The sequence below is a fragment of the Bufo gargarizans genome, chromosome 6 (assembly GCF_014858855.1).
Source record: "Bufo gargarizans isolate SCDJY-AF-19 chromosome 6, ASM1485885v1, whole genome shotgun sequence".
Taxonomy (NCBI): domain Eukaryota; kingdom Metazoa; phylum Chordata; class Amphibia; order Anura; family Bufonidae; genus Bufo; species Bufo gargarizans.
The window spans coordinates 359,793,031-359,819,168 of NC_058085.1; the positions used below are offsets into that span (position 1 = coordinate 359,793,031).

The following is a 26,138-nucleotide window of genomic DNA, read 5'->3' on the forward strand; positions in this document are numbered from 1 at the left end:
ACTCTGAAGAGACAAGATGTGGCTGAAAAAAGTTGTCATGGCGGTCTGGTACGAATAGAGAAGATGATTAATGAGAATGTCTACATCAGAGGAGCCATCACTTGATGTAAGTTGTATTTCTTTAGCAGTAGGGCAGCAGGATGGATTGAGAATTTGGCATGGGGGTGCATTTCATTTTTTCCCCTCAGGCAGCAGAGAACTTAGAATCGGTCCTGGTCTTCCTCCAATGTAAGCAGGCAACACTACTACAGAACTCAGTAGCTGGAGGTCAAGGTGAAACGGAAGCAGTCTACACCATGAGAGTGGGTGGCATCTAACTGGCTCTAGCAGAGGTTCCTTCTGCTAGCAGATAATGTACAATAATGTACAAAATGTGCTGCTAGTTCCACCTGAAAACTCCATGTGCTCCCTTTGTACGCCCCCACACACACCTCAGTTCCTCTTTGCTGCAGGAAAATGCCTGAAGGACCTTTACTACTTTACTGGTTTTCTACTATGAAATGCCCTCAGCTCTCCGCAGTAATCGCTTCACAAGTCTTTGCTCAGGAGTGTTTACTGCAGAGACCAAGGGAATTTAGTGGTATCATTGTCCTTTGTACAGTGTGTTTTGCTCAATTTCAGTATGGAGGTTGGACTAAATAGACCCTTGACTTTTTTCTAAACATATCAACTATACTTTACTTGTCCAGAATTAGAAAAACATGGCTGCTTTCTTCCAAAAACTGCACCATCTGTGTCCACAGGTTGTGTGTGGTACTGCAGTTCTGCCCCATTGACTCCAAAAGAGCAGAGCTACAATATCAGACACAACCCATGGAAAGGGGTGGCGGTATTTTTGGAAGAAAATAGCCATGTACTTCTAATCTTTGACCCCCACTTTTTTTTGGGGGGGGGGGGGGGGGGGAGAGATACGCCTTGAGATGACAGATTCCTCTTAATGCAAAAAAAGTTGTCCCTCATCTAGATGTGTAGATTATACATGAATGCATAATATGACTCTCACATTAAGAAGGAAGTCACAGCAATTAAAAAAATAGGAATTTATTAAAACCAATGGTGGTCATCTACAGGAACATATCTTGGAAATACTCATCAAACTCTTCTTCCCTGCAATAAGAATAAGAGCAGATTAGGAGACGCCAAATCAACATGGCTGTAGACACTTCATCATACTACAACTAGCACATACAGTATACACTCATGAGAATTCACATTCAAAGAAATATCTAGGTAAGTCACCTTGATTTCTCATCATCCGTCTCTTTCTGGGGACCTTTCCAGATCTCGTTGTTAGCACCACCATCTTCGTCTTCCTTACTGTCATCTGTGCCTGAAAAAAAAAACATGGTGTGTAAAAATACTCAGAAAAGTAAGAGGATTCACTGCAACCTTGGTTACATTTTAAGCACTCCTTCAGGCGTTAAAGTGAATCCTTTAATCTTTCTGCCCATGACCTACAAGTCAACTGTGAATTTAGGTCTATGGCAGAATCCAAAGCCATGAAAATGAAAGGGTTTAACACAGCTTAAAAGGGAATGTGTCATCAGAAAACGACCTGTTGTCGGAATCAAGTTTTTATGCAAAAGACATGTTTAAAGAGGACCTTTCACTACTCTACAAACTAAAAACTATCTATACCTGTGGGCAGAGCGGCGCCCAGGGGTCCCCCTGCACTTACTAGTAAGTCTGGGCGCCGCTCCGTTCGCCCGGTATAGGCTCCGGTGTCTGCGCTCCCTTGGACTGATTTCTTGTAGGAGGAGTCTCCCTTGCTGCACTGCTGGCCAATCGCAGCGCACAGCTCATAGCCTGATAGCAAGAAATCAGTCAGAGGGAGCGCAGACACCGGAGCCTATACCGGTGGTTATTTTCAATTTTCTATGTCGCCATCCAGATTTAAAAAATCCTGCAGTTTTTGCACCAGCCTCTAAGTCTAATATAACAGGCGCCACTTGGTCTGTACAGCAGTCATCTCATTATGATCACAGGTAAGCTTACAATGACACCTATATATAGATAACACAAGATCCACCATTTTACAATAGGTGATGTCACAGCTTATCTACTCCCTCCTGACCTCTGCATAGGTCACAAAGCAAGCCTAGAAAACTCTCCCATAGAGTCAATTAGTCCCCTATTGTGTCAACGGCCAATGGGGGCTGCTGTAAAGCATCTCTCTAAATGCTGTTACCAACAGCTCAGGCAAGATGGACGCCCCCGTAATCATCTTCAGAATAAATAAAAAAATCTACAATCAGAAAATAAAAACAGAATAAAAAAAAAAAGGATATGTTCCACTATCAGGTGGTAACACATTCCCTTTAATGTATAGATATGTATACAGATATTACTAACTCACCACCTGTATTCTAGAAATGTAATTTGTTCCACCCTAAGTCACTTACATCCATACACTAAAACCTTGCTCTAATGTGTAAACAGGAACTCGGTCTCTCCCCGTGGCTGACTTCCTGAACTACAGAATGAGGCAGCTCTCAAGTTCCTCTCCCCCTTCCATGTTCTTATGCATATCCTTGTATTCTGTTGAATATATAATGTCTCTCCTATCCACTAGAAGTGCAGATACATAGTAGGTGAGTGTATACAGTGATTAGCTGCAGTCCTATAAAGCTTCAAACTCCCACTGCCTGTACTATCTGTGTGTGCTGACACTCCAGTGTAGTTCTATGAGAAGTAACTTCACACTGGTCTCCTGCATGTGAGAGCTGACAGGGGAAAGAGGGCAGACGGGCTCAAGCTCCATCACACAGGAGACCCTGAAGTGTGAGGGGACAGCAGCTCTGTGTCACTAATCTGTCATGGCTGCCCTCAGAGCAGTGCATTATGGCGAGACTCCATCTCTCCTCTATCTGCAAAGCCAGGCATGATGGGAAATGTTAGGATATATTAGGAAAACCATATCTGAGGGTAGAAGGAATTAAGAGGGCTCTATATTATGCTTTAATAATGACCTATCCTCCACTATATAAGCAAAGAAAAAAAAAAACTTTAAACTAACTTTTAATGTTTAGTACAACCCTTTACAGTTCAATCTGCAGAAGATCGGCTCAATGAAAACAGTTTAGAACCTGCATACATGGAGTGCAGGTCTCAGTTTTCTCAAGTGGACTACTACACAATAGGACTGTATGGCCCTGAAATTTTGTGGGAGCTCGTTCAGCGCACTCATTATACAGGGATGAAATGTGCTGCGAGACTTCAGGACAGGCGTGAATAGGTTTTCACTGCCTAGCCTGTCAGTCTTAGCAGTGGGAGTGCGGCATAGGAGACAGGGAGCAGATTTTCTGGGTGTAATGGCACCATCCTCGTTTCTTCAAGATCCTCTGGGTGCAACGGCACCTCCCTCGTTTCTCTAAGGGGCTCATTTAAATATTACAAAACAGCAATTTTCAACAGATTGGAGATGGAACCAACAGCATTACATTCAGCTGATAAATGTGGTGACAGATGCCCTTTAAACAATGGTTGACAAAGTCTTAAGTCCATGAGATTGAATATGAGGGATATTCTAAACATTCATGAAATGACTGAGCAGCATCTTGGCCTGTCCTCCTTGCAAACAGCCATTTTATGCCAATGTCACACTTCTTCTATGTGCATTGGCTCAAGAAGCTCATAGGGACAATCTAATTTGTGTGCAGGCAAAAGTAATTGGAAGATGAAGAACCAGCTGAAAGTTTATGACAAAAAGAAATCCTGATCGGTTTAACCTGGTGGCATAAATATTCATGTGAAATGTGTTAATGTTTTTACCTGATTCACTGGAGTCTTCGTGTCTCTCTGAAGACGTGGCTAAAAAAAAAAAAAACACAAAAATGCAGGATTATGAGAAAAATCGGCAGAACAAAGCTGATTACCTCTGATGAGCATTCATGTACGTTTCAGGACTCCACGCTGTATTACAAATCAGCACTGGCTTCCAATAACCAAGCTCTCTAGCTGGAATCTTGGTTTCATTTATGAAGGCATCATACATTCATCTATTATAGTCAGTACACTGGCGATCCTTTATTTACAGCATACCCATCATTGCAGGTGACTTTTCAGAATAAGCTCTTGTCTGGCTATTCTATGACTTTTTCTGATTTTCCCCTGTGCGAGCTCCATCTTTAAAGGGGCTATGTGGGATCCTAAAAAATGTCATCTAATTGTGAAAATCTTGTGTCAACTTTTCCTGAGTCTTTACTTCAATCTCCATGTTCCGCTGCACTCCAGTGTTTAAAACCAGAACTTTCAGGTTGTGGGTGTACAGCCGCAACACTCCCCATAGTGCTGTGCACTACAAGATCAGCCAGAAATGTAAACGCCTACTACCCCCCTACCTGGACTGAAAACTCCGCCCTCTACACCCCCCATCATCCTCTTGCTATCTCCTTCTAATATTTCCTCCCACACACCTTCGAGATGACAAGCAGTGAACTCCGCCTACCCTGCTTGTGAATCGAGACCATTGACCAGCCCAAAGATCACAAGGGTTATACATCACTACCAGTTGGGTGGGGGGGGGATCATGGGAGGCCTGGTCGTGATGTCAGAGTAAATCCAGTCTCCACAAAGGGCGCAGTCACGGGAGCACTCTCCCGATCTCCAGAGTGAGACATAAAAAGTAGCACAAGTGCATTAGTAAGTTGCAGTGTCTGGCAGGGGAAACACAGGGAAAGGGAAAAATTATACTCGGATAATCCCTTTAATTGTCCGTTCTCCCCGAGCTACCGGGACTCCACAAAGAGAAGACGAGATCCTGCTCCTCAATCAAACTGAAGCATACTCACAGGAGCAGCATACAGTGAAGAAAACCAAGCTACGCTGCTTCCATACTTCCCAGACTTACAGAAGAGGCGGAGCTTGTTCGGCTATGCTGTCAGCACAGCTCTCTCTTCACTACAATGGGCTAGGCCGTTTCCGTCAGCCCAGCCAACTTTAAGCATTAAATTGGTACTGAATGATCAGTGTAGGAGGCAGGGGAGAAGAAAAAGTAACTCATAAGTGAAGAAAGAGGCGCTTTTCTCTAATAAGATATATTGCAAACTTTATTATAGTCACTTGTAAAATTGATTCATACCAAATTTTAAAAATTCAAAACAACCCCCGTCGAAGCTTTTCAGACACTTCTGTCTAAGTATCAGCTGAAGATATTCACAGGAATTTGTAATCCGTGACTCCACAGCAAGTACACAATCACAATGCAACACACTTGCCTTGTTATAATGGGTCCTGCTGCTGTGCAACTAGTGAGCACTTGGGTTGTTTTATGCTTCTCCTGCACTATTCATGTAATAGAAACAATATTAACAACACTGCCAAGAACAACACAGCTTACTGAGAATATCCTGCTGTGTCACAGGCACTGATTTATGGAGCTTTCCTCAGTAATTCATACAAGTGGAGGCTATGGGTGACACTCCATGGCTGCCGTCCCCAACTGCCATGCAGCCAGGAGATGAAAAACCATTCCCTTCAGGCTATAAACATTGAGATCATCTTCTGTCACATTCACAGGTTCGCAACTGTTTTGGGGTCCGCACAGACACCGCCCATGGCCGGCACTATGATAGAAATGCCTTTTTTTGTACGTTGCTGCGGACAAGAATAGGACATGTTCTATTTTTTTTCCTGGCCGCGGAACGGAAGGGCTGTCCGCATCTTTTGCGGCCCCATTAAAAATGAATGAGTCCGCACCTGTTCCACAAAATTGCGGAACGGATGCGGACGTGTGAATGGACCCCAAGTATAAGTCCTGCATTACATACGCAGACGTAAACACACAGCTCACCATAGATCCAGAGTAAACTAATAGTCATGTCAAATGGTCGTAAGCTTTAAATGCAAACAAACATTACTTCAGATATGTACCGTACTTTTCACCCTATAAGACTCACCTAGGTTTTAGAGGAGAAAAATACATATATATATTTTTTAAATCAGACCCCTCAATGTTAATAAGCCCTTAGCTCAGACCCTTAGGCCCCTTTCACACGAGTGAGTTTTCCGCGCGGATGGAATGCGTGACGTGAACGCATAGCACCCACACTGAATCCTGACCCATTAATTTCAATGTGTCTGTGTACATGAGCGTTGTTTTTTACGCATCAGTTCTGTGTTGCGTGAAAATTGCAGCATGTTCTATATTCAGCGTTTTTCACGCAGCCCTGGCCCCATAGAAGTGAATGGGGCTGCGTGAAAAATGCATTGCATCCGCAAGCAAGTGCAGGTGCGATGCGTTTTCACTGATGGTTGCTAAGAGATGTTGTTTGTAAACCTTACATTTTTTAGCACGTGCCTGAAAAACGCATCAAAACGCATTGCACCGGCGCGGAAAAAAAACTGAACTGAACGCAATCTCAGACAAAACTGACTGAACTTGCTTGCAAAATGGTGCGAGTTTCACTGAACGCACCCTGAACGCATCCGGACCTAATCAGTCACGCTCGTGTGAAAGGGGCCTTAGTGTTATTCAGACCTCAGATGAGAACCTGAATGTTAATTGGACCACCAAACAGACCTCAGATCAGACCCCCAATGTTAATTAGACCTCTGCTCAGACACCAATGTTAATCAGACTACTAAACAGACCTCAGATTAGACCCCAATGTTAAATTAGACTCCAGTTCAGACCCCTAATTTTAATCAGACAAAAAAAACAAACAAAAAAAAGCCTCTCCTGTTCCGGACACCCAGCGCTCTTCCTGGTGTTCCAGCCGTGAACATTGCACAGCGCGTCTATAACCTCAAGCTGTGTGCACGTCACAGCACAGCGTGGCATCGGCAGAAGACGAGGGAGCGGGGAGTACAGCTAGCACAAGGAGCACTATAAATTAACCGTTTCCCGGACCTATTTTACTAATGAGGGCTTCCAGCACTTATAAGTAATAGGCATCGCCCTATAAGACACACTAACATTCTCCCCCCCCCCGACACTTTTTTGTGTCTTATAGGGCAAAAATATGGTAGTTTCAGTACATAATTGTACACATTTTGTACTGAATATTTATGACAAGAGCAATGGTAATGGCCAGTTGTATTCATGAATAACAGGAATAACTCAGGATCACAGATCAAGATATTCCACAGTTATTATTGACGGGGCAAAGTTCAGTCTGAGGACACAAACTGTGCCCAGGGCCACAGGGTTCATAACCCTGACCTAGAATAAAGACAGCACATTCGATTACAAAAGTAGAACACAACAACCATGAATGTTTAAGCTCTGTTGACCAAATTAGATCTATCAAAAGGAAAAAAAACAAGAAGTCGCAAACAAGTGGCCTACCCGAGGTCTCCGGAATTTAAATGAAAGCACTAGTAAACCAAAAAGTAAGAAGTTTCTCTGAATTAAGGTACAAAAAGGAGATTTTTTTGTGAAACTCACCTGTAAAATCTTTTTCTCGTCTTTTCCATTGGGGGACACAGACCATGGGTATAGCTTAGAGGTATTAGTAGGAGGGACACTATGCAAATACAAAAGAGCTCCTCCTCCTCGGGCTATACCCCCTGACTCCACCAGGAGAAACTCAGGCGTTGCAAAAGCAGTAGGAGAGGGAGACAAGAAAAAATAATGAAAGCCATCGGACCAAAGCCCATGAGGTCCAACCACAAACAGAAACTGAACTGAAAACCCCTCCTGCAACAGGCAGAATGGGTGGGAGCTGTGTCCCTCAATGGAAAAGACGAGAAAAAGATTTTACAGGTGAGTTTCACAAAAAAAATCTCCTTTTCTCGTACTTTTTCCCATTGGGGGACACAGACCATGGGACGTCCAAAAGCAGTCCATGGGGTGGGAAAAAATATTAGCACCGCCAGGAGGAACGTCCAACGGTCAAACAGGAACCACAGCCTGCAAAACCCTGCGGCCAAAGACAGCATCAGCAGAAGCCAGTGAATGCAACTGATAAAACTTCGTAAAGGTATGTAAGGACAACCAGGTGGCTGCCTTACACAACTGAGACGCAGAGGCACGGTTGTGCCTTGCCCAGGAAGCCCCCACCGCCCTAGGGGAATGAGCGGTAATCCGAGCCGGGGGAACCCTACCACGAGCGCGATAAGCCGCGGAAATAGCCGAGCAGATCCATCGCGCCAGTGACCTTGGAGGCCGCCAGACCCTTACGAGGTCCTCAGGAATCACAAAGAGGGAATCTGAACGGCGGACGAAAGCGGTAGCCTTGAGATACACCTTCAGGGCCCGTACGACATCCAGGGAATGTAGAGCGCGTTCCTTGGGGTTTGCTGGAGAAGGGCAAAAGGAGGGCAGGACAAGATCCTCATTAAGGTGGAAGGGAGAGACCACCTTGGGCAAAAAGGAGGAAACCGGACGGAGCACAACCTTATCCTGGTGAAAAAACAGAAAAGGCTCCTGGCAGGAAAAAGCTGCCAGCTCCGACACCCGTCTGATGGAAGTTTTGGCCAGAAGGAAGACCACTTTCCAGGTGAGAAAAGTCAGGGAGACCTCTCTCAGAGGCTCGAATGGGGCAGAGCGCGCAGGACCAAATTGAGATCCCAAGGAGGCAAAGGGGGAACATACGGGGGAACCGAATGTGCCACCCCCTGAAGAAAAGTCTTCACAGGACCCATAAGAGCAAGGGACTTCTGAAAAAAGACGGCCAGCGCCGAAACCTGACCTTTCAGGGAACTCAGCGACAGTCCCATCTCAAGCCCGGACTGAAGAAACGACAGCACCATCAGGATGGCAAAACGAAGGGGAGGGAACCCAGAGTTCTCACAAAAAGTCAGGAGGGCCTTCCAGGTACGATAGTAAATCCGGGAGGAAGCCGGCTTCCTCGCACTGATCATGGTTCTAATCACTGAATCCGAGAACCCCCTTTTCTTCAGGATGGCGGTTTCAACAGCCACGCCGTTAAACGAACAGACCGTAAATTCCGGTGGAAGAGCGGGCCCTGAGACAGTAGATCCTTTCTGTCAGGAAGAGGCCATGGGGCGTCCGCCAGCATCCGAGCCACTTCTGGGAACCACGCGCGGCGAGGCCACTCTGGGGGCGATGAGAACGGTCGGAATCCCTTCCGCCTCGATCTTGCGTAGAACCTTCGGTAGTAGAGGAAGCGGAGAGAAGACATAGAGGAGGTTGAAGCCCTGCCATGGAGACACCAGCGCGTCCACACCATACGCCTTCGGATCCCGGGCGCGAGCCAGAAACACCAGGAGCTTGTTGTTGAGCCTGGATGCCATCAAGTCCACATCCGGACGGCCCCATCTGTGGCAGATGTCTTCGAATACATCTGGATGCAGAGACCACTCGCCTGGATCCACCTTGTTGCGGCTTAGAAAGTCCGCTGTCCAGTTGTCCACTCCTGGAATGTAAACTGCTGACAACACTGGAACGTGCGACTCTGCCCACGTCAGAATTCTCGTCACCTCCTGCATCACCATCCGGCTGCGGGTCCCGCCCTGATGGTTGATGTAGGCCACAGACAAAAAAATAAGCAATAAGACAGCACTACTCACTATTGTTATAGCTACTCCGGTACGTGGTGGTGCCTGCAGCATTAAATCCTGGTCCTAGGATTCCAATGATTAACAATGTAGAATAAGCCACGGCACTCCAGAGGGATTCCAATCGAATTCTTTTTATTACACCTTGTGCAGCAACGTTTCAACCTTACGGTCTTTATCAAGCTCCCAATACACAGGTAACACAGTGAACATTAAATACAGTCCCATTGCCCCGCATTGGTTCCTGCTAGGCCCTACCCATTAACCCTCCCTTTACTTCCTAAAACAACATTCACATAATGCCCACTCCATAATCTATCCAAAACAACATATACTTTTGTCTGTCACATTACCATGCTGTAGGAGATTCTGCCTTCTTTATTCGGATGCATATTCATGCTTTCGTTTTCCCATAAGGTCTCGGCGTCCCTGCATGCCTACTACGCCTGCGCGACATCGTCACTTCCGCCCTTCCATGCGTACTTCCGCCAGGCTATGCCCAGCTTTCAAATCATGTGATTCTGTCGCTCTGATGACGTTTTGTCATGTGATCGTACATCGATCATTTATCTAGGTATCCTTAGATGTTCACACTCAGTTACCCTAGATGTTTAAACATTATAAGCAGGACGAGACCTGTGGTTTCATGGTGCGGGCCGTCTGGTGCATATCAAATACAAGCCGTATTTCACTACTATTCAGTTACTATTAAGAGGCTGCAGCTATCGGGTCCATTACTACATCCCTAATGTGTCAGCAATTTCTTGTTACATCTCCAACGCTTCAGAATGAATCGCATGGCGTTCTATTCACAGGTTATTCTTGCAGGTTTGCCATCATTCATCCAGTGGCTGGTGTATAGAGCTAGCGTTCTAGGGGTAGTTAGCCCCCAGTCCACTAGCTCATCCAGTCCCATACTGTCATTCATTCTATAGGAAAATTCCAATGGGAGCACGTAGGGTAGCCCTTCCTTACGGGGAGTCACCCTCATCCTCTCATGACTTCCTAATATTTTATGGCTAATCCTGCTACATCTTTAATAGCCTCCAGCGCCATTTCACTCAGTTATTTTTACAGAGTAATTCTCTAATTATAGAATATCAAGGACTGGATCCTTCTAGCTGCAGTCTCAAAAAAAGCATCACAAAAGACGTTTTATATATGGTGCAAACCTTAACAGACCCACATCACCACCAGAGGACCCGTTCAGCTATTTCCCATGTATCCTTCTCAACTATAGGCCTTTCATTTAGAGGCATCATGAACATCAAGAGGCGGTTCTCCCACAGCATGTATGTTGACACCATCTATAGACAAAAGAAGAGGTTTTATTAAATGAACTGTTACCATAAAAATGGAGATATAGGCAAATAAAAAGAAAAAAGGAGTTAGATATTGTACATATATATGCATACATAAAAACGGCTATTCAGCCTAATATCCTATACGCACAACCCAGTAGAGAGTCAGAAAAGGGAACCAACCTTGAATTCCCTATTCAGGCCCTTCGGCTCCATTGTTTCCAACTCATAAATCCATCTTAGCTCTTTTTGTTTTAGCAGCTTCTCCCTATCTCCACCCCTCCTTAAAGTTGGAACATTGTCAATGATCCTGTATCTCAATTGAGAGACATTATGTCTATATTTCCAAAAATGCTCAGGCACTGGTAACATCGTTTCATCATCACAATCTAGACTTGGCTGATTTTTTTCTTTTTCTTTTTTCGCTAGTAGCTTGCGTATAGTGTACCGATGTTGATTTATCCTGTTCTTACAGGGCTGCGTCGTCTCGCCTATATAAAGAAGGCCACACGGACACTGCAAGCTATAAATAGCAAAATCTGTGTTACATGTGTAGTGTCCTCTAATGTCGTATTTCTTCCCCGTTCTAGGGTGGCAGAAGGAGTCACCCCTGATTAGGTTGCCGCAATTACAGCAACCCAAGCAGGGGTAACACCCCCTTCTGCCAACCTCTTTTTTCTTAGCTTTAACATCAGCTGATGTCAAGCTATCCTTGAGGTTTCTAGGCCTCTTGTATGACATCAGTGGGGGGGATTGGAATTCAATTACATTAGGAAAAGAATGTGTCAATATATGCCAGTTATGTCTTAATATGCCTGAGATGCGATTACTTATTTTACTGTAAGTTGATACAAATGGAATCCTGCCTATTTTTCCTTCTCTCTTTGTTGTATTGACTAGTAATTGCTGTCGATTGGTGTTTCTGGCCTTTTCCAAATGTCTATCTATCAATTTTTTGGGATATTTCCTTTCCCTAAATCTTTGTCCCATTTTTTTCAATCTATCATCTACCAGGCTTTCTTCAGACACTATTCTTCTCGCTCGCAGAAACTGGCTAAACGGTAAAGATTCCACCGACCTCCTAGGATGTGCACTATCAAAGCGTAACATGCTGTTCCTGTCCGTTGGCTTAATAAAGAGATCGGTTTCTAATTTACCTTCCCTTACATAAACCAACGTGTCTAAAAATTGTAATGATTCCACTGAATACACCTTTGTAAATTTCAATTGATCATGCAACTGGTTAATGTAGCCATGAAATTCCTGTAGTTTTTCTTCTGTACCATTCCATATAAGGAAAATGTCGTCTATATACCGCATCCACCCTCTCACATTACTGTAGAAGGTGGATGGGTATATAGACGTCTCCTCCATTTTCGACATGTATATATTCGCATATGTCGGGGCCACGTTGGACCCCATCGCGGTGCCCCGACATTGCTCATAAAACACGTCCTCAAACAAAAAATAATTATGATACAGTAGAATTTCAAGTAGGGAGATTAAAAATGATATGGTGTCAGACCCAAAATCCGACCTTTCCAGGGCCCACTTGACTGCCTCCAATCCCAGTTCATGATCGATACTGGTGTAGAGGCTGGTTACATCAAATGAAACCAAAAAATCTCCCTCTTGAAATTCTAGTGCATCAATTTTTAACAGGAAATCTGTGGTATCTTTCACATAAGATTTAGCCTCCATTGCATAGGATCTTAAAACTTTATCCAAAAAAGTTGCTGCATTGGAAAAGACTGACCCCATGCCCGACACAATGGGGCGACCTGGCGGGTCTATCAACCCTTTATGTATCTTAGGGAGGATATATAAGAGAGGAGTCACCGGGTTCTGAGGCACAAGGTAAGTATGTAAATTTGCATCGATCAGGTCATTCGCATACTTGAAATTCTACTGTATCATAATTATTTTTTGTTTGAGGACGTGTTTTATGAGCAATGTCGGGGCACCGCGATGGGGTCCAACGTGGCCCCGACATATGCGAATATATACATGTCGAAAATGGAGGAGACGTCTATATACCCATCCACCTTCTACAGTAATGTGAGAGGGTGGATGCGGTATATAGACGACATTTTCCTTATATGGAATGGTACAGAAGAAAAACTACAGGAATTTCATGGCTACATTAACCAGTTGCATGATCAATTGAAATTTACAAAGGTGTATTCAGTGGAATCATTACAATTTTTAGACACGTTGGTTTATGTAAGGGAAGGTAAATTAGAAACCGATCTCTTTATTAAGCCAACGGACAGGAACAGCATGTTACGCTTTGATAGTGCACATCCTAGGAGGTCGGTGGAATCTTTACCGTTTAGCCAGTTTCTGCGAGCGAGAAGAATAGTGTCTGAAGAAAGCCTGGTAGATGATAGATTGAAAAAAATGGGACAAAGATTTAGGGAAAGGAAATATCCCAAAAAATTGATAGATAGACATTTGGAAAAGGCCAGAAACACCAATCGACAGCAATTACTAGTCAATACAACAAAGAGAGAAGGAAAAATAGGCAGGATTCCATTTGTATCAACTTACAGTAAAATAAGTAATCGCATCTCAGGCATATTAAGACATAACTGGCATATATTGACACATTCTTTTCCTAATGTAATTGAATTCCAATCCCCCCCACTGATGTCATACAAGAGGCCTAGAAACCTCAAGGATAGCTTGACATCAGCTGATGTTAAAGCTAAGAAAAAAGAGGTTGGCAGAAGGGGGTGTTACCCCTGCTTGGGTTGCTGTAATTGCGGCAACCTAATCAGGGGTGACTCCTTCTGCCACCCTAGAACGGGGAAGAAATACGACATTAGAGGACACTACACATGTAACACAGATTTTGCTATTTATAGCTTGCAGTGTCCGTGTGGCCTTCTTTATATAGGCGAGACGACGCAGCCCTGTAAGAACAGGATAAATCAACATCGGTACACTATACGCAAGCTACTAGCGAAAAAAGAAAAAGAAAAAAATCAGCCAAGTCTAGATTGTGATGATGAAACGATGTTACCAGTGCCTGAGCATTTTTGGAAATATAGACATAATGTCTCTCAATTGAGATACAGGATCATTGACAATGTTCCAACTTTAAGGAGGGGTGGAGATAGGGAGAAGCTGCTAAAACAAAAAGAGCTAAGATGGATTTATGAGTTGGAAACAATGGAGCCGAAGGGCCTGAATAGGGAATTCAAGGTTGGTTCCCTTTTCTGACTCTCTACTGGGTTGTGCGTATAGGATATTAGGCTGAATAGCCGTTTTTATGTATGCATATATATGTACAATATCTAACTCCTTTTTTCTTTTTATTTGCCTATATCTCCATTTTTATGGTAACAGTTCATTTAATAAAACCTCTTCTTTTGTCTATAGATGGTGTCAACATACATGCTGTGGGAGAACCGCCTCTTGATGTTCATGATGCCTCTAAATGAAAGGCCTATAGTTGAGAAGGATACATGGGAAATAGCTGAACGGGTCCTCTGGTGGTGATGTGGGTCTGTTAAGGTTTGCACCATATATAAAACGTCTTTTGTGATGCTTTTTTTGAGACTGCAGCTAGAAGGATCCAGTCCTTGATATTCTATAATTAGAGAATTACTCTGTAAAAATAACTGAGTGAAATGGCGCTGGAGGCTATTAAAGATGTAGCAGGATTAGCCATAAAATATTAGGAAGTCATGAGAGGATGAGGGTGACTCCCCGTAAGGAAGGGCTACCCTACGTGCTCCCATTGGAATTTTCCTATAGAATGAATGACAGTATGGGACTGGATGAGCTAGTGGACTGGGGGCTAACTACCCCTAGAACGCTAGCTCTATACACCAGCCACTGGATGAATGATGGCAAACCTGCAAGAATAACCTGTGAATAGAACGCCATGCGATTCATTCTGAAGCGTTGGAGATGTAACAAGAAATTGCTGACACATTAGGGATGTAGTAATGGACCCGATAGCTGCAGCCTCTTAATAGTAACTGAATAGTAGTGAAATGGTATAGCTGATAGTTTGATAGAACATCGGCTTGTATTTGATATGCACCAGACGGCCCGCACCATGAAACCACAGGTCTCGTCCTGCTTATAATGTTTAAACATCTAGGGTAACTGAGTGTGAACATCTAAGGATACCTAGATAAATGATCGATGTACGATCACATGACAAAACGTCATCAGAGCGACAGAATCACATGATTTGAAAGCTGGGCATAGCCTGGCGGAAGTACGCATGGAAGGGCGGAAGTGACGATGTCGCGCAGGCGTAGTAGGCATGCAGGGACGCCGAGACCTTATGGGAAAACGAAAGCATGAATATGCATCCGAATAAAGAAGGCAGAATCTCCTACAGCATGGTAATGTGACAGACAAAAGTATATGTTGTTTTGGATAGATTATGGAGTGGGCATTATGTGAATGTTGTTTTAGGAAGTAAAGGGAGGGTTAATGGGTAGGGCCTAGCAGGAACCAATGCGGGGCAATGGGACTGTATTTAATGTTCACTGTGTTACCTGTGTATTGGGAGCTTGATAAAGACCGTAAGGTTGAAACGTTGCTGCACAAGGTGTAATAAAAAGAATTCGATTGGAATCCCTCTGGAGTGCCGTGGCTTATTCTACATTGATGTAGGCCACAGCCGTGGCATTGTCTGATTGAATCCTCACCAGGAGGCCCACAAGGAGAGGAATCCAATAGGAGAGGGAGTGAAAAATCGCCCTCAGCTCCAGAATATTAATCGGAAGGCAAGATTCCGCCGCCGACCAAACCCCTTTGAACCGTGCGAGACTGGAGAACACCGCCCCAACCCAGGAGGCTGGCATCCTCGTCCAGGAGAACGGAAGGAAGGATCTGCCCGACCTCAGGTTCATCGGGGACAGCCACCAAGGGAGAGCTGCCTGAACCCGCTGAGACAAGCGGAAGCGATCGTCCAGACCCCAAGAGGTCTTGTCCCAGAGGGAAAAGAATCTCCCGTTGCAACAAGTGAGTGTGAAACTGGGAATATGGAACGGCCTCGAAAGAGGCCACCATAAGACCCAGAACCCGCATGCATTCCCGTATGGAGAGGCACGGGGTGTGCAGCAGATGCGTCACTGCCCCCTGGATCTGGGAGGACTTGGAGACAGGCAGGAATACTCTGGCGGTCGAGGTGTCCAAAATCATCCCCAGGAAGGAGAGCTTCTGGGACGGGAGGAGAGAGGACTTTGGGAAATTGATCAGCCAGCCGAACTGTTCCAGCGTCTGAACAGTTATCCGGACGCTGTCCTTGGCCTGCGGAAGCGAGGGGGCCTTTATCAGGATATCAGAAAGGAATCCCAGCAGTCGTGTCTTGATGCAAATCAGATATCTTTTATTCCGTAAACGAAAATAGTCCTATAACCAGGACGCGTTTCGGTGATGTGCTTTCATCAACAGGTATATCCAAATAAATTTTTTAACAAACTATATATACTCTATAGTCACCACCCACAGGGGCAGGAGGTCCATCCCATAAGGGGAATGGCCACAAAAAGACAGGTGTAATCAATATAATAGTGAACAAACCAGAAAAGCAAAAAGCATCTAGATAGATATTCTATCTTACATTTGTAGACAATTTTCTTGTGCACTGTTCAGATATTCAACGTCTGAAAGATAAATAATAAATGAATTGTAAACACGTAACAAAATTGTTCCTCTAAATGCATGACCTTATATTCCCTATTGAGGCCTCTAGGGTGCAATGTGTACGAAGAAGCGCCATGATCGGTGCCAGGATCTTGGTAAAGACCCGAGGGGCGGTCGCTAACCCGAAAGGAAGGGCGACAAACTGATGGTGTCGACCACCAATGGCGAAGCGCAGGAATCGTTGGTGAGATTCTGCGATCGGGACATGCAGATAGGCGTCCTGGATGTCCACGGATGCGAGGAACTCCCCTGGAAGAAGAGAAACAATAACAGAGCGGAGGGATTCCATTCGAAACCTCTGCACTCGCAGAAACTTGTTGAGCAGTTTTAGATCCAGGATCAGACGCACCGACCCCTCCTTCTTTGGGACCATGAACAGGTTTGAATAGAAACCTGTGCCCTGTTCCCCTGGGGGAACTGGGGTAATAACCCCCCGGTCCAGAAGGGAGGAAACAGCCATCAAGAGGTCCGAGGCTCGGGCCCAATCCTCCGGAACGCGAGAAGGGAAAAAACGTTTCGGCGGTCTGGACGCAAATTCTATCTTGTAACCAGACGTTACAATCTCTAGAGCCCATGCGTCCTGAACATGAGCCCTCCAAACCCGCTGATAAGAGAGCAGGCGGCCCCCCACCATGCGGAGACTGCTTGGGAGCAGCAGGGTGGGCCGACTGTGCCCTCGGGCGCCAGGAAGGCTGGGGCTTGAAGGAGGGCTTCTTGCGGGAGTCCTGTGACCCCCCTGCAGAGGAAGCAGGCGAAGTCCTGTTAGAAGAGAAGCGGCGAAAGGACTGGTACCGAGAACCGGAAGTCCTCGCTCGAAAGGGGCGCTTAGACCTAGGCTGGGGAAGAGGAGTGCTTTTGCCCCCTGTAGCGGCGGAGATGAACACATCCAGTTGAGCCCCAAAAAGTCTGGAACCCTCAAAGGGGAGGTTAGCAAGGGAACACTTGGAGGAAGTGTCGGCGTCCCATACCTTCAACCAGACCTCCCTGCGCTGAATGACAGAGGGCTGAAATGCAGGCAAAGAGGGAACCAATGTCCATGGAAGCCTCACAGAGGAATTTGGAAGCCTGAGACATCTGGAGCAGTGTTTCCCAAACAGTGTGCCTCCAGCTGTTGCAAAACTACAACTCCCAGCATGCCTGGACAGCCTTTGACTGTGCGGGCATGCTGGGAGTTGTAGTTTTGCAACGGCTGGAGGCACACTGGTTGGGAAACACTGATCTGGAGAACCAAATCCAGTGTGTCAGCAGACGCATCTTGTTCCGCCAGGTCTTGGTGATGGCGCTGCAACCACACCGAGAGAGCTCTGGCCACCCATGCCAAGGCAAAGGCAGGTCGCAGGGATGTGCCCACCACTTCTCCACACTGTCCGCCGGAAAAGGATAAAGAGTATCCATGCGTTTGGTGGCAGAAAACTTTTGATTAGGACGGTCCCAGGCCCTGGATATGACTGCGGAAAATTCCTCATGGACCGGAAAGGAGCCTCCGGTTTTTTGGGAGGAAAAAGGGCGAACTCCCCCCTAGTGGAAGGAGGAGAATCCCCCTGGAGATTAAAGGTGTCCCGGACAGCCGCTACCAAGTCAGCCACCATGGTGGAGAGCTTAGGCGGAGGGTCCCGCTCCGTGACCTCGTCCGAGCCGGACAATTCCCCTTCAGACCTGCGCTCCCTAGCCTGACCTGGCTGGTAGACCTGTTCCTGCAGAACCATGTTACGTCTCAGATGATGGGCACACATTAATATGAAATAACAATCTTATAGGGAATCAGATTACCTTTGGGCTTTCTTTTCTTTCGGGAATCTTTGGACTTCTTACGGGAAGGTTCCCCCGCCTCTGCAGATAATTTTCTTTTCCGAGTCTTTGGATGGGCCTCTTTCCTCCTAGGAATGAGACAAAAGGAGAAAAGAGTTAGTAGTGAGTTTTGTCTTTCTTGAATAGGTTTTTTCGCCAAATACTTTGATGGCATATTAACAGGATACGCTATAAGTGTATGATCAGTTAGGTTCTGACCACTGGAAGCTCGCTGGTTGATAGGCCTAAGGAGCTATGGAACTCTTCTGACCTCTGTGTCCCCTTCAACTCCTGTATGAACCACTGCCAATCTTCGATCTATTGCACTCTATGTATGGACCAACCTCGCTAACATCCTCTGCTTTGCAGTTCATTATCTCTCCTCTTCCGCAGCAGTCAATGACTCCATTTATCAAGTAATCATGCCATCTATACATTTAGTAGATATAACTGTCGAGAGCATAAAAAGCTATCTCCAGCACTCCAGAAAAACCATGCATGGTTATATGTGGTCCAGGCTCTCAATCACCTAATAGGTCCGCCAACTGGACTCCTAAACCATAGGATAATTAAATGAATAAATTACAAGCTAGGACCACATTCATACACCTGTGCCTGTTTTGCAGATTGCAAACTGCGGATCCTCAAAACACAGACACAGGCCATGTGCACCCTGCATAGTGGTGCAGGACCCATTGACTTAAATAGGTCTGCGATCCGCAAGATGCGGCCAAAGATAGGACGTGTCCTTTTTTGTCCGGATCTTGGGGACCACTGACCCATTAAAGTCAGTGGGTCCGCACTAGTATGCACATGGCCTGTGTCTGTGTTTTGAGGATCCACGGTTTGCTGTCCGCAAAACGGACACAGTTGTGTGAATCTGGCCTTACACTGAATCTTTTCCCACCTATATATTCTAATACGAGTTGGAATCTGACCTGTTGCTATGCGTATATCATTTCTTTTCCTGGTTCTGCCTGGTTAACACTAGGTGGGCTGATAATTCTCCTTGTAAATTCTCAAAAAGATATTTAAAGGAATGTACCGTGTACAATGCTTTTTCTGTGCAAACTGTGGTCCCTTTTTATGAAATTTTCAATGAACTCACATTCAATGCAGCTGACACCCACTGCTGTACGGTACAGAGAATGCAGGAAGCAGTGGGTGTCTCTAATATGGCCACTTCCAGGAAAGCTCAACAGCCACATTATTTCTCTTCTACAAACTTCCATCTAATTAATAGTACTAAAACTGAATACATAAGATACCACATTTAAAGGGGTTCTCCTCACTTCAGCAAGTGGCATTTATCATGTAGACCAGTCATGCCCAACCTGCGGCCCTCCAGCTGTTACAAAGCTACAACTCCCAGCATTCCTGGACAGACCTACTACTATCAGCCTGCAGCAGGGCATGGTGGGAGTTGTAGTTTTACAACAGCTGGAAGGCCCGCAGGTTGAGCATCCCTGATGTAGACAACACAAGGCACTTACTAATGTATTGTGATTGTCCATATTGCTTCCTCTGCTGATCGTCTCCAGGGATTAAGGCCACCGCTGCAGTGCAGATACGAGGCAGTTGAGGTGGGAACTGCTGTGCATGCGTGCACTCTCACGGTCCCGGCCACCAGAAAGGCTGCCCCTTTTTTCCTATAGTGTGCAAGCACGTCCACTGTAGCTAGATTACAGGGTGGTCGTAACAATAGAAATGAGCTGTGTATAATGTGAATCCAGCCAGAAAAGGAAGCAATAGGGACAATCACAATACATTAGTAAGTGCCTTGTATTAACTTTGTCTACATGAGAAATGCAATTTGCTGAAGTGAGAAGCCCCCTTTAGGCGTAATTCTGACCTGCTTTTTAGTTTCACCTACCTGTGATGGAAATTCAATTTATACGAACATTCTGGACACAGCCCTGTAAGAAGGTGACAAGATCAGCCCAAAAGTATAAAATACTTCAAATCAGGATGAAAACATAAAAAACTCTTCCTAAAGTACTTATTGATCAAATTCTTGCCCCCGTCAGTTTCCCTAAAGCCAATGGTAATCGCTAAGAAACAAAGGCGTTTTAGCCATAGAGGTATAACGGCCCACAGCACTGTGACAATCGATCTAATGGACACAACCGTTCTATGACATGAAACTGCCACTTCTGGGAGCTGGAAATTAATTAATTAAATTTAAAAATTCAAAGCATAAATATGGTGAAAAAGAACGTCTTACATGAAATGTGAACCAGAAAACACAGCACAGATGACAGCAAGGGAGATGGACGGCAGGCACCCTGTGGTCCCGCTTGTTGTCACAGCTGAAGGACAGCACAGTGTAATATGGGCAGGAAGCCGACATCACTAGTTTATACAGCACGGTGCATATGTAACCGGGTATCTGCTTTACATAAGCAGTCAGATGCTCCAAACAAGGCTTTAGGGTAGGCAAACCCCGGTCAGAATTGGGATGGGATCTAATACCGACCAGATTCTGATCGTTTTGTGTCTACAGCTTCTATGCTGATCTATGTACTGTATCAGTAGTCTAAACAATCCCACTCCCGTACATCTGTCCCCTACTTCTTGCTTATTTAACAAGTGTAAGTTAACAAGAAGTTGGGAAACATAAGAAACAAGGAGCACAGGATCAGACTACAGAGTGTTTGTAGTCTGTAACCATGGAGACACACACATATACACACTGAGCTGTAGACGCATAGGAGACGTTATGGGTAATTTTGCCCTGCAAAAAATATAGAGCAGGATCCTATTCTAGTGGAATTCACTACGGATCTGCAATTTGCAGGAGCGCAAAACACGGCGCGGTCGTGTGAAGTGCAGCCTTAACCAAGACTATTTGCAAAGTTTACAAATTTGAGATACATTAGGAAAGATAGAAATATTGTTGAAATGGTGCACATACCCTTAAAGGATATAGACAAAAAGGAAAAATGTGGAATTGTATCATTTATCATTCCCCCTACGCCAGTTTTCTGGTGCAAAAAAAGTTGCAAACTTTGTGTTTGTGACTTTTAAAACCCAATTGCACCTAAATCTAGACGCAAATGCCGTTTTTCTACACCGCCCTGCCACTTTCCTTAAGGTGAATTTATATTCTTTTGCACCAGTTTTGGGGTTTAAAAGAAAGTTGAAATCTATGGCAGATGGACTGCTGGAGTTTGCACTTTATCATACATCAGGTGTATCATATTTTAGTCTATGATTAAGAAAATAAAAAAGTTGTTTTGTGGAAAAAAAATAATCTGCATAATCTGTAATATATTCACAGAAATCTGCTCTTTGTTTGCGGAGGAGTCCAGTGGGCAGTCCTTCCCAGTGACTGATAGGCTTCCCTGTATAATAATGCATAGCGATAGCTGTCAACCACTTAATAGCACCGCCCGCCGGACTCCTGTGTAAAGCCTCATTCACACATCCGTGTTCTGCTCAGCGATTTCCATCAGCGATTTTGGTCAAAACCAGGATAGGAGCCTCCACAGAGGGAAAGATCTGCACCTCTTCTGTATTTAGAGCTGCACCTGGTTTTGGCTCACAATCCGCTGATGGAAATCACTGACCGAATGCTGAGGTGTGAATAAGGCATAAAAAGGCTGGGATTTAAATGAATAAAATACAGGTTGTACAGATTTTTTCCCCCCACAAACTATATATCAAGTCTGCTCGGCTTCTGCTTTTTCACATGCGGCCTGCAGCTCAGACACCATGTTAAATGTGATAGGGTCCCTTTAAATAAATGAGAGCTAGAACCTGACTGCCTTCTGTATCCTCTGCTCTGCTCCTCCTGCTCTATAACATACTGTCTTCATATAACACTGGTGACAGGTTCCCTTTAATCATAGAAATGTCCACCGTCTACTAGTAATTATGGTATGGGAACTGGTGTTAATTATTGGATAGACAGTAACGGGATAGATACTTATCAGAGCATATCCAAATAGAATCCGTACTCAGTTTTACAAGGGCGTTCCTCTTCTCTCCATGTTCCTCGTAACCGAAGTTTACTTCCCAACTCTTCAGGCCTTCTTTTTCATCACAGCGCTTGTTGCCGCAGAAGAACTGACCTAACGTGAAGATACAGAAATAAACAGAATTACAAAGACGGGTAAGAACAGAAAACATTGCTGCCCAAGTTCAGCTGAGTTAAATTATTGCATTTCAGTCATAATTCTCGTAACTGTCAGAATGTGTGGAAACTGGTATCTCCCATCTAAAATTATTTATCTAGAGATCCATCAGGCTTCCAAATCTCCAGATGAATGAGGGACATTTATCAAGACTAGGGTACCCATAGGCCGGTCTCCATCTCCCTGCACTAAATTAGGTGCATCTCTGCCCTGCGCCAGAAACTGAAGTGTACACCAGCGACAGGCTGACATAGACTTCAGCTGTAATCTACACCACTTTCTGGCCAACGTAACTGTAAATCTGGCTGGTGGTGGTAAGCCCCGCCCCTCGGGCCAAGCCACACCCATTTCCCCGCACCCTTCAGAAAAGTGCAGAGAAGCTTAGAAATTCGCCAAATTATAGCTACTAAATGTCCCCCTTTGTGTAAGGACACACTATTGACGAGAGGAATATTTATGCCCAATTGTCCATTTATAGGAATATTTTACATATCTACAGTGGATATAAAAAGTCTGCACACCCCTGTTAAAATGTCAGGTTTCTGTGATGTAAAAAAATAAATAAATAAATAAATAAATATATTAGACAAAGATAAACCATTTCAGAACTTTGTCCACCTTTATTGTGACCTATAAACTGTACAACTCAATTGAAAAACAAACTGAAATCTTTTAGGTGGAGGGAAGAGAAAAACCCTAAAATAATGTGGTTGCATAAGTGTGCACACCCTCTTATAACTGGGGATGTAGCTGTGTTCAGAATTAAGCAATCACATTCAGAATCCTGTTAAATAGGAGTCAGCATACACCTGCCATCATTTACAGTGCCTCTGATTAACCCCAAATAAAGTTCAGCTGCTCTAGTTGGTCTTTCCTGAAATTTTCTTAGTCGCATCCCACAGCAAAAGCCATGGTCCACAGAGAGCTTCCAAAGCATCAGAGGGATCTCATTGTTAAAAGGTATCAGTCAGGAGAGGGGTACAAAATAATTTCCAAGGCATTAGATATACCATGGAACACAGTGAAGACAGTCATCATCAAGTGGAGAAAATATGGCACAACAGTGACATTACCAAGAACTGGACGTCCCTCCAAAATTGATGAAAAGACGAGAAGAAAACTGGTCTGGGAGGCTACCAAGAGGCCTACAGCAACATTAAAGCTGCAGGAATATCTGGCAAGTACTGGCTGTGTGGTACATGTGACAACAATCTCCTGTATCCTTCATCTGTCTGGGCTATGGGGTAGAGTGGCAAGACGAAAGCCGTTTCTTACGAAGAAAAACATCCAAGCAAGGCTACATTTTGCAAAAACGCATCTGAAGTCTCCCAAAAGCATGTGGGAAAAGGCGTTATGGTCTGATGAAACCAAGGTTGAACTTTTTCGCCATAATTCCAAAAGATGTTTGGTGCAAAAACAACACTGCACATCACCAAAAGAACACCATGCCCACAGTGAAGCTGGTGGTGGCAGCATCATGCCAAGAGGCTGTTTTTCTTCAGCTGGAACTGGGGCCTTAGTTAAGCTAAAGGGAATTATGAACAGTTCCAAATACCAGTCAATATTGGTACAAAACCTTCAGGCTTCTGCTAGAAAGCTGAACATGAAGAGGAACTTAATCTTTCAGCATGACAACCCAAAGCATACATCCAAATCAACAAAGGAATGGCTTCACCAGAAGAAGACTAAAGTTTTTGAATGGCCTAGCCAGAGCCCAGACCTGAATCTGATTGAAAATATGTGGGGTGATCTGAAGAGGGCTGTGCCCAGGAGATGCCCTCGCAATCTGACAGATTTGGAGTGTTTTTGCAGAGAAGAGTGGGCAAATCTTGGCAAGTCAAAATGTGCCATGCTGATAGACTCATACCCAAAAAAAATGAGTGCTGTAATAAAATCAAAAGGTGATTCAACAAAGTATTAGTTCAAGGGTGTGCACACTTATGCAACCACATTATTTTATTTATATATTTTTTCTTCCCTCCACCTAAAAGATTTCAGTTTATCGGTCACATTAAAGGTGGAAAAAGTTCTGAAATGATTTATTTTTTGTCTTATCACAGAAACCTGACATTTTAACAGGGGTGTGTAGACTTTTTATATCCACTGTATGTATCTAATATCTGTATCTACCTATCTTTTACATCTATGTTATACCTATGTAACATCTATCCATCCATTCTATCATCTATAGTTATTGAATATCTATCTTTCTCGCTCTATCTATATCAAAAGTACTAGCTTTTTTTTAACCTAATAGGTGCAGATTTGTTTTCGAAATGCATTCTCCAGCGAGCCCAGTGTTCCTCAGGCTTTAGATTTCTAGTTTACTAATTTTAAATGCCGTTTAGTGCAGTACGGAGCCAACAGGAACTATTACGGTAATACAAAGTGCTGCAAGATCCATGTCCTACTTCTAAGAGGAGAAATCCAAGCAGTTTCTGGAAGATTAGCCTGAAAGTGCTCTGGATTAAGCAGCTAACAGATAGGTCGGGCAGATATCCTCCTGGAAGCTTTATGTCTGTAGCATATGCCAGCTTCTAGCACCACCCAGCCACTGCAGATACAGGACATGACTTCTAGTATACACACACATGTACACTGTACAGATACTTTACATTAGTATGAAAGGGGCTGTCTAACTCCTTGACTAATAATGGTTTGAGGACAGAGCTGGTTACTGCAGTGTTAGGGTCCTTTCACACTAGCAGTTTTTATTTTCCGGTACTGAGTTCCATCCTAGGGGCTCAATACCAGAAAAAAACTGATCAGTTTTATCCTAATGCATTCTGGATGGAGAGCAATCCGTTCAGGATGCATCAGTTCAGAAAATACCACAGCATGCTGTAGTTTTCTCTTTGGCCCAAAATCCTGAACACTTGCCAGAATGCTGGATCCGGAATAAATTTCCATTGAAATGCATTAATACCGGATCTGGCCCCAAGTGTTCCGGCAAAACGGATCAGGTTTTGCGGTCTGCACATGCGCAGACCTATAAAAATGAGAAAAATAATAAATAAATAAATACTGGATAAGTTTTTCCGGATGACAACCAGAAAGACGGATCCGGTATTGCAATGCATTTGTGAGATGTATCGGCATCCGGATCAGTCTCACAAATGCATCCATTTGCCGGATGTGGCAGGCAGTTCCGGCGACGGAACTGCCTGTCAGAATCCTCTGCCGCTAGTGTGAAAGTAGTAAGTACCCTTACTCCCAGTGCTGCAGTTACAAGCCCCGTCTACTACACAATGGATGAAGTGGTGTAGTTCTCTGATGACGGATGGGTGACGGATGCTTATATAGCGCTGACATATTCTGCAACACTTTACAGGCAGGAGAGCTCACAATCTAAATTCCCTATCAAGGTGAGAGTGGGAGGAAATTGGGAGTAACCAGAGGAAACGCATGCAAACACAGAGACAACATACAAATTCCATGCAGATGTTTGGTTGGGACTAGGCTTGAGCGAATCTACCTTTGGATCACAGATCCAAAGTCGATTCGTTCAAATACTTTGATTTTAATGCCGTTTCCGTACAACAGTGAAATGTATTGGAGGTTTGTCTCGTCTGAAGTCGTGTGAGACTTTGGTGAATTACTACTGTATTCATATCTGCGTACTGAAAAACTATTTAAATTAGGAATCCAAAGTGGGCTTTGCTACTGGCTGGTACCTCGGTACCAAAGCCCACTTTTGATTTCTATTTTAAAATGTTTTTTAATACGCAGATTTGAATACAGTAGTAATTCACTGAAGTCTCACGCGACTTCGGGCGAG

General features: G+C 44.4%; 1 protein-coding gene across 1 annotated transcript in view; it reads right to left on the reverse strand.

Annotated features, from left to right (window-relative positions):
• Positions 1-1,025: 1,025 nt before the first annotated feature.
• LOC122941098 (protein FRA10AC1) overlaps positions 1,026-26,138 on the reverse strand; it is a 63,267-nt gene continuing 38,154 nt past the window's right edge. Inside the window, exons 9-14 of the mRNA XM_044298099.1 lie at positions 22,184-22,297; positions 20,098-20,140; positions 18,207-18,313; positions 3,772-3,810; positions 1,240-1,330; positions 1,026-1,107 (exon numbers count right to left, since the gene is read on the reverse strand). Coding sequence (XP_044154034.1) covers positions 1,065-1,107; positions 1,240-1,330; positions 3,772-3,810; positions 18,207-18,313; positions 20,098-20,140; positions 22,184-22,297 — 437 coding nt within the window. The 3' untranslated portion in view covers positions 1,026-1,064. The remainder of the gene's footprint in view (positions 1,108-1,239; positions 1,331-3,771; positions 3,811-18,206; positions 18,314-20,097; positions 20,141-22,183; positions 22,298-26,138) is intronic.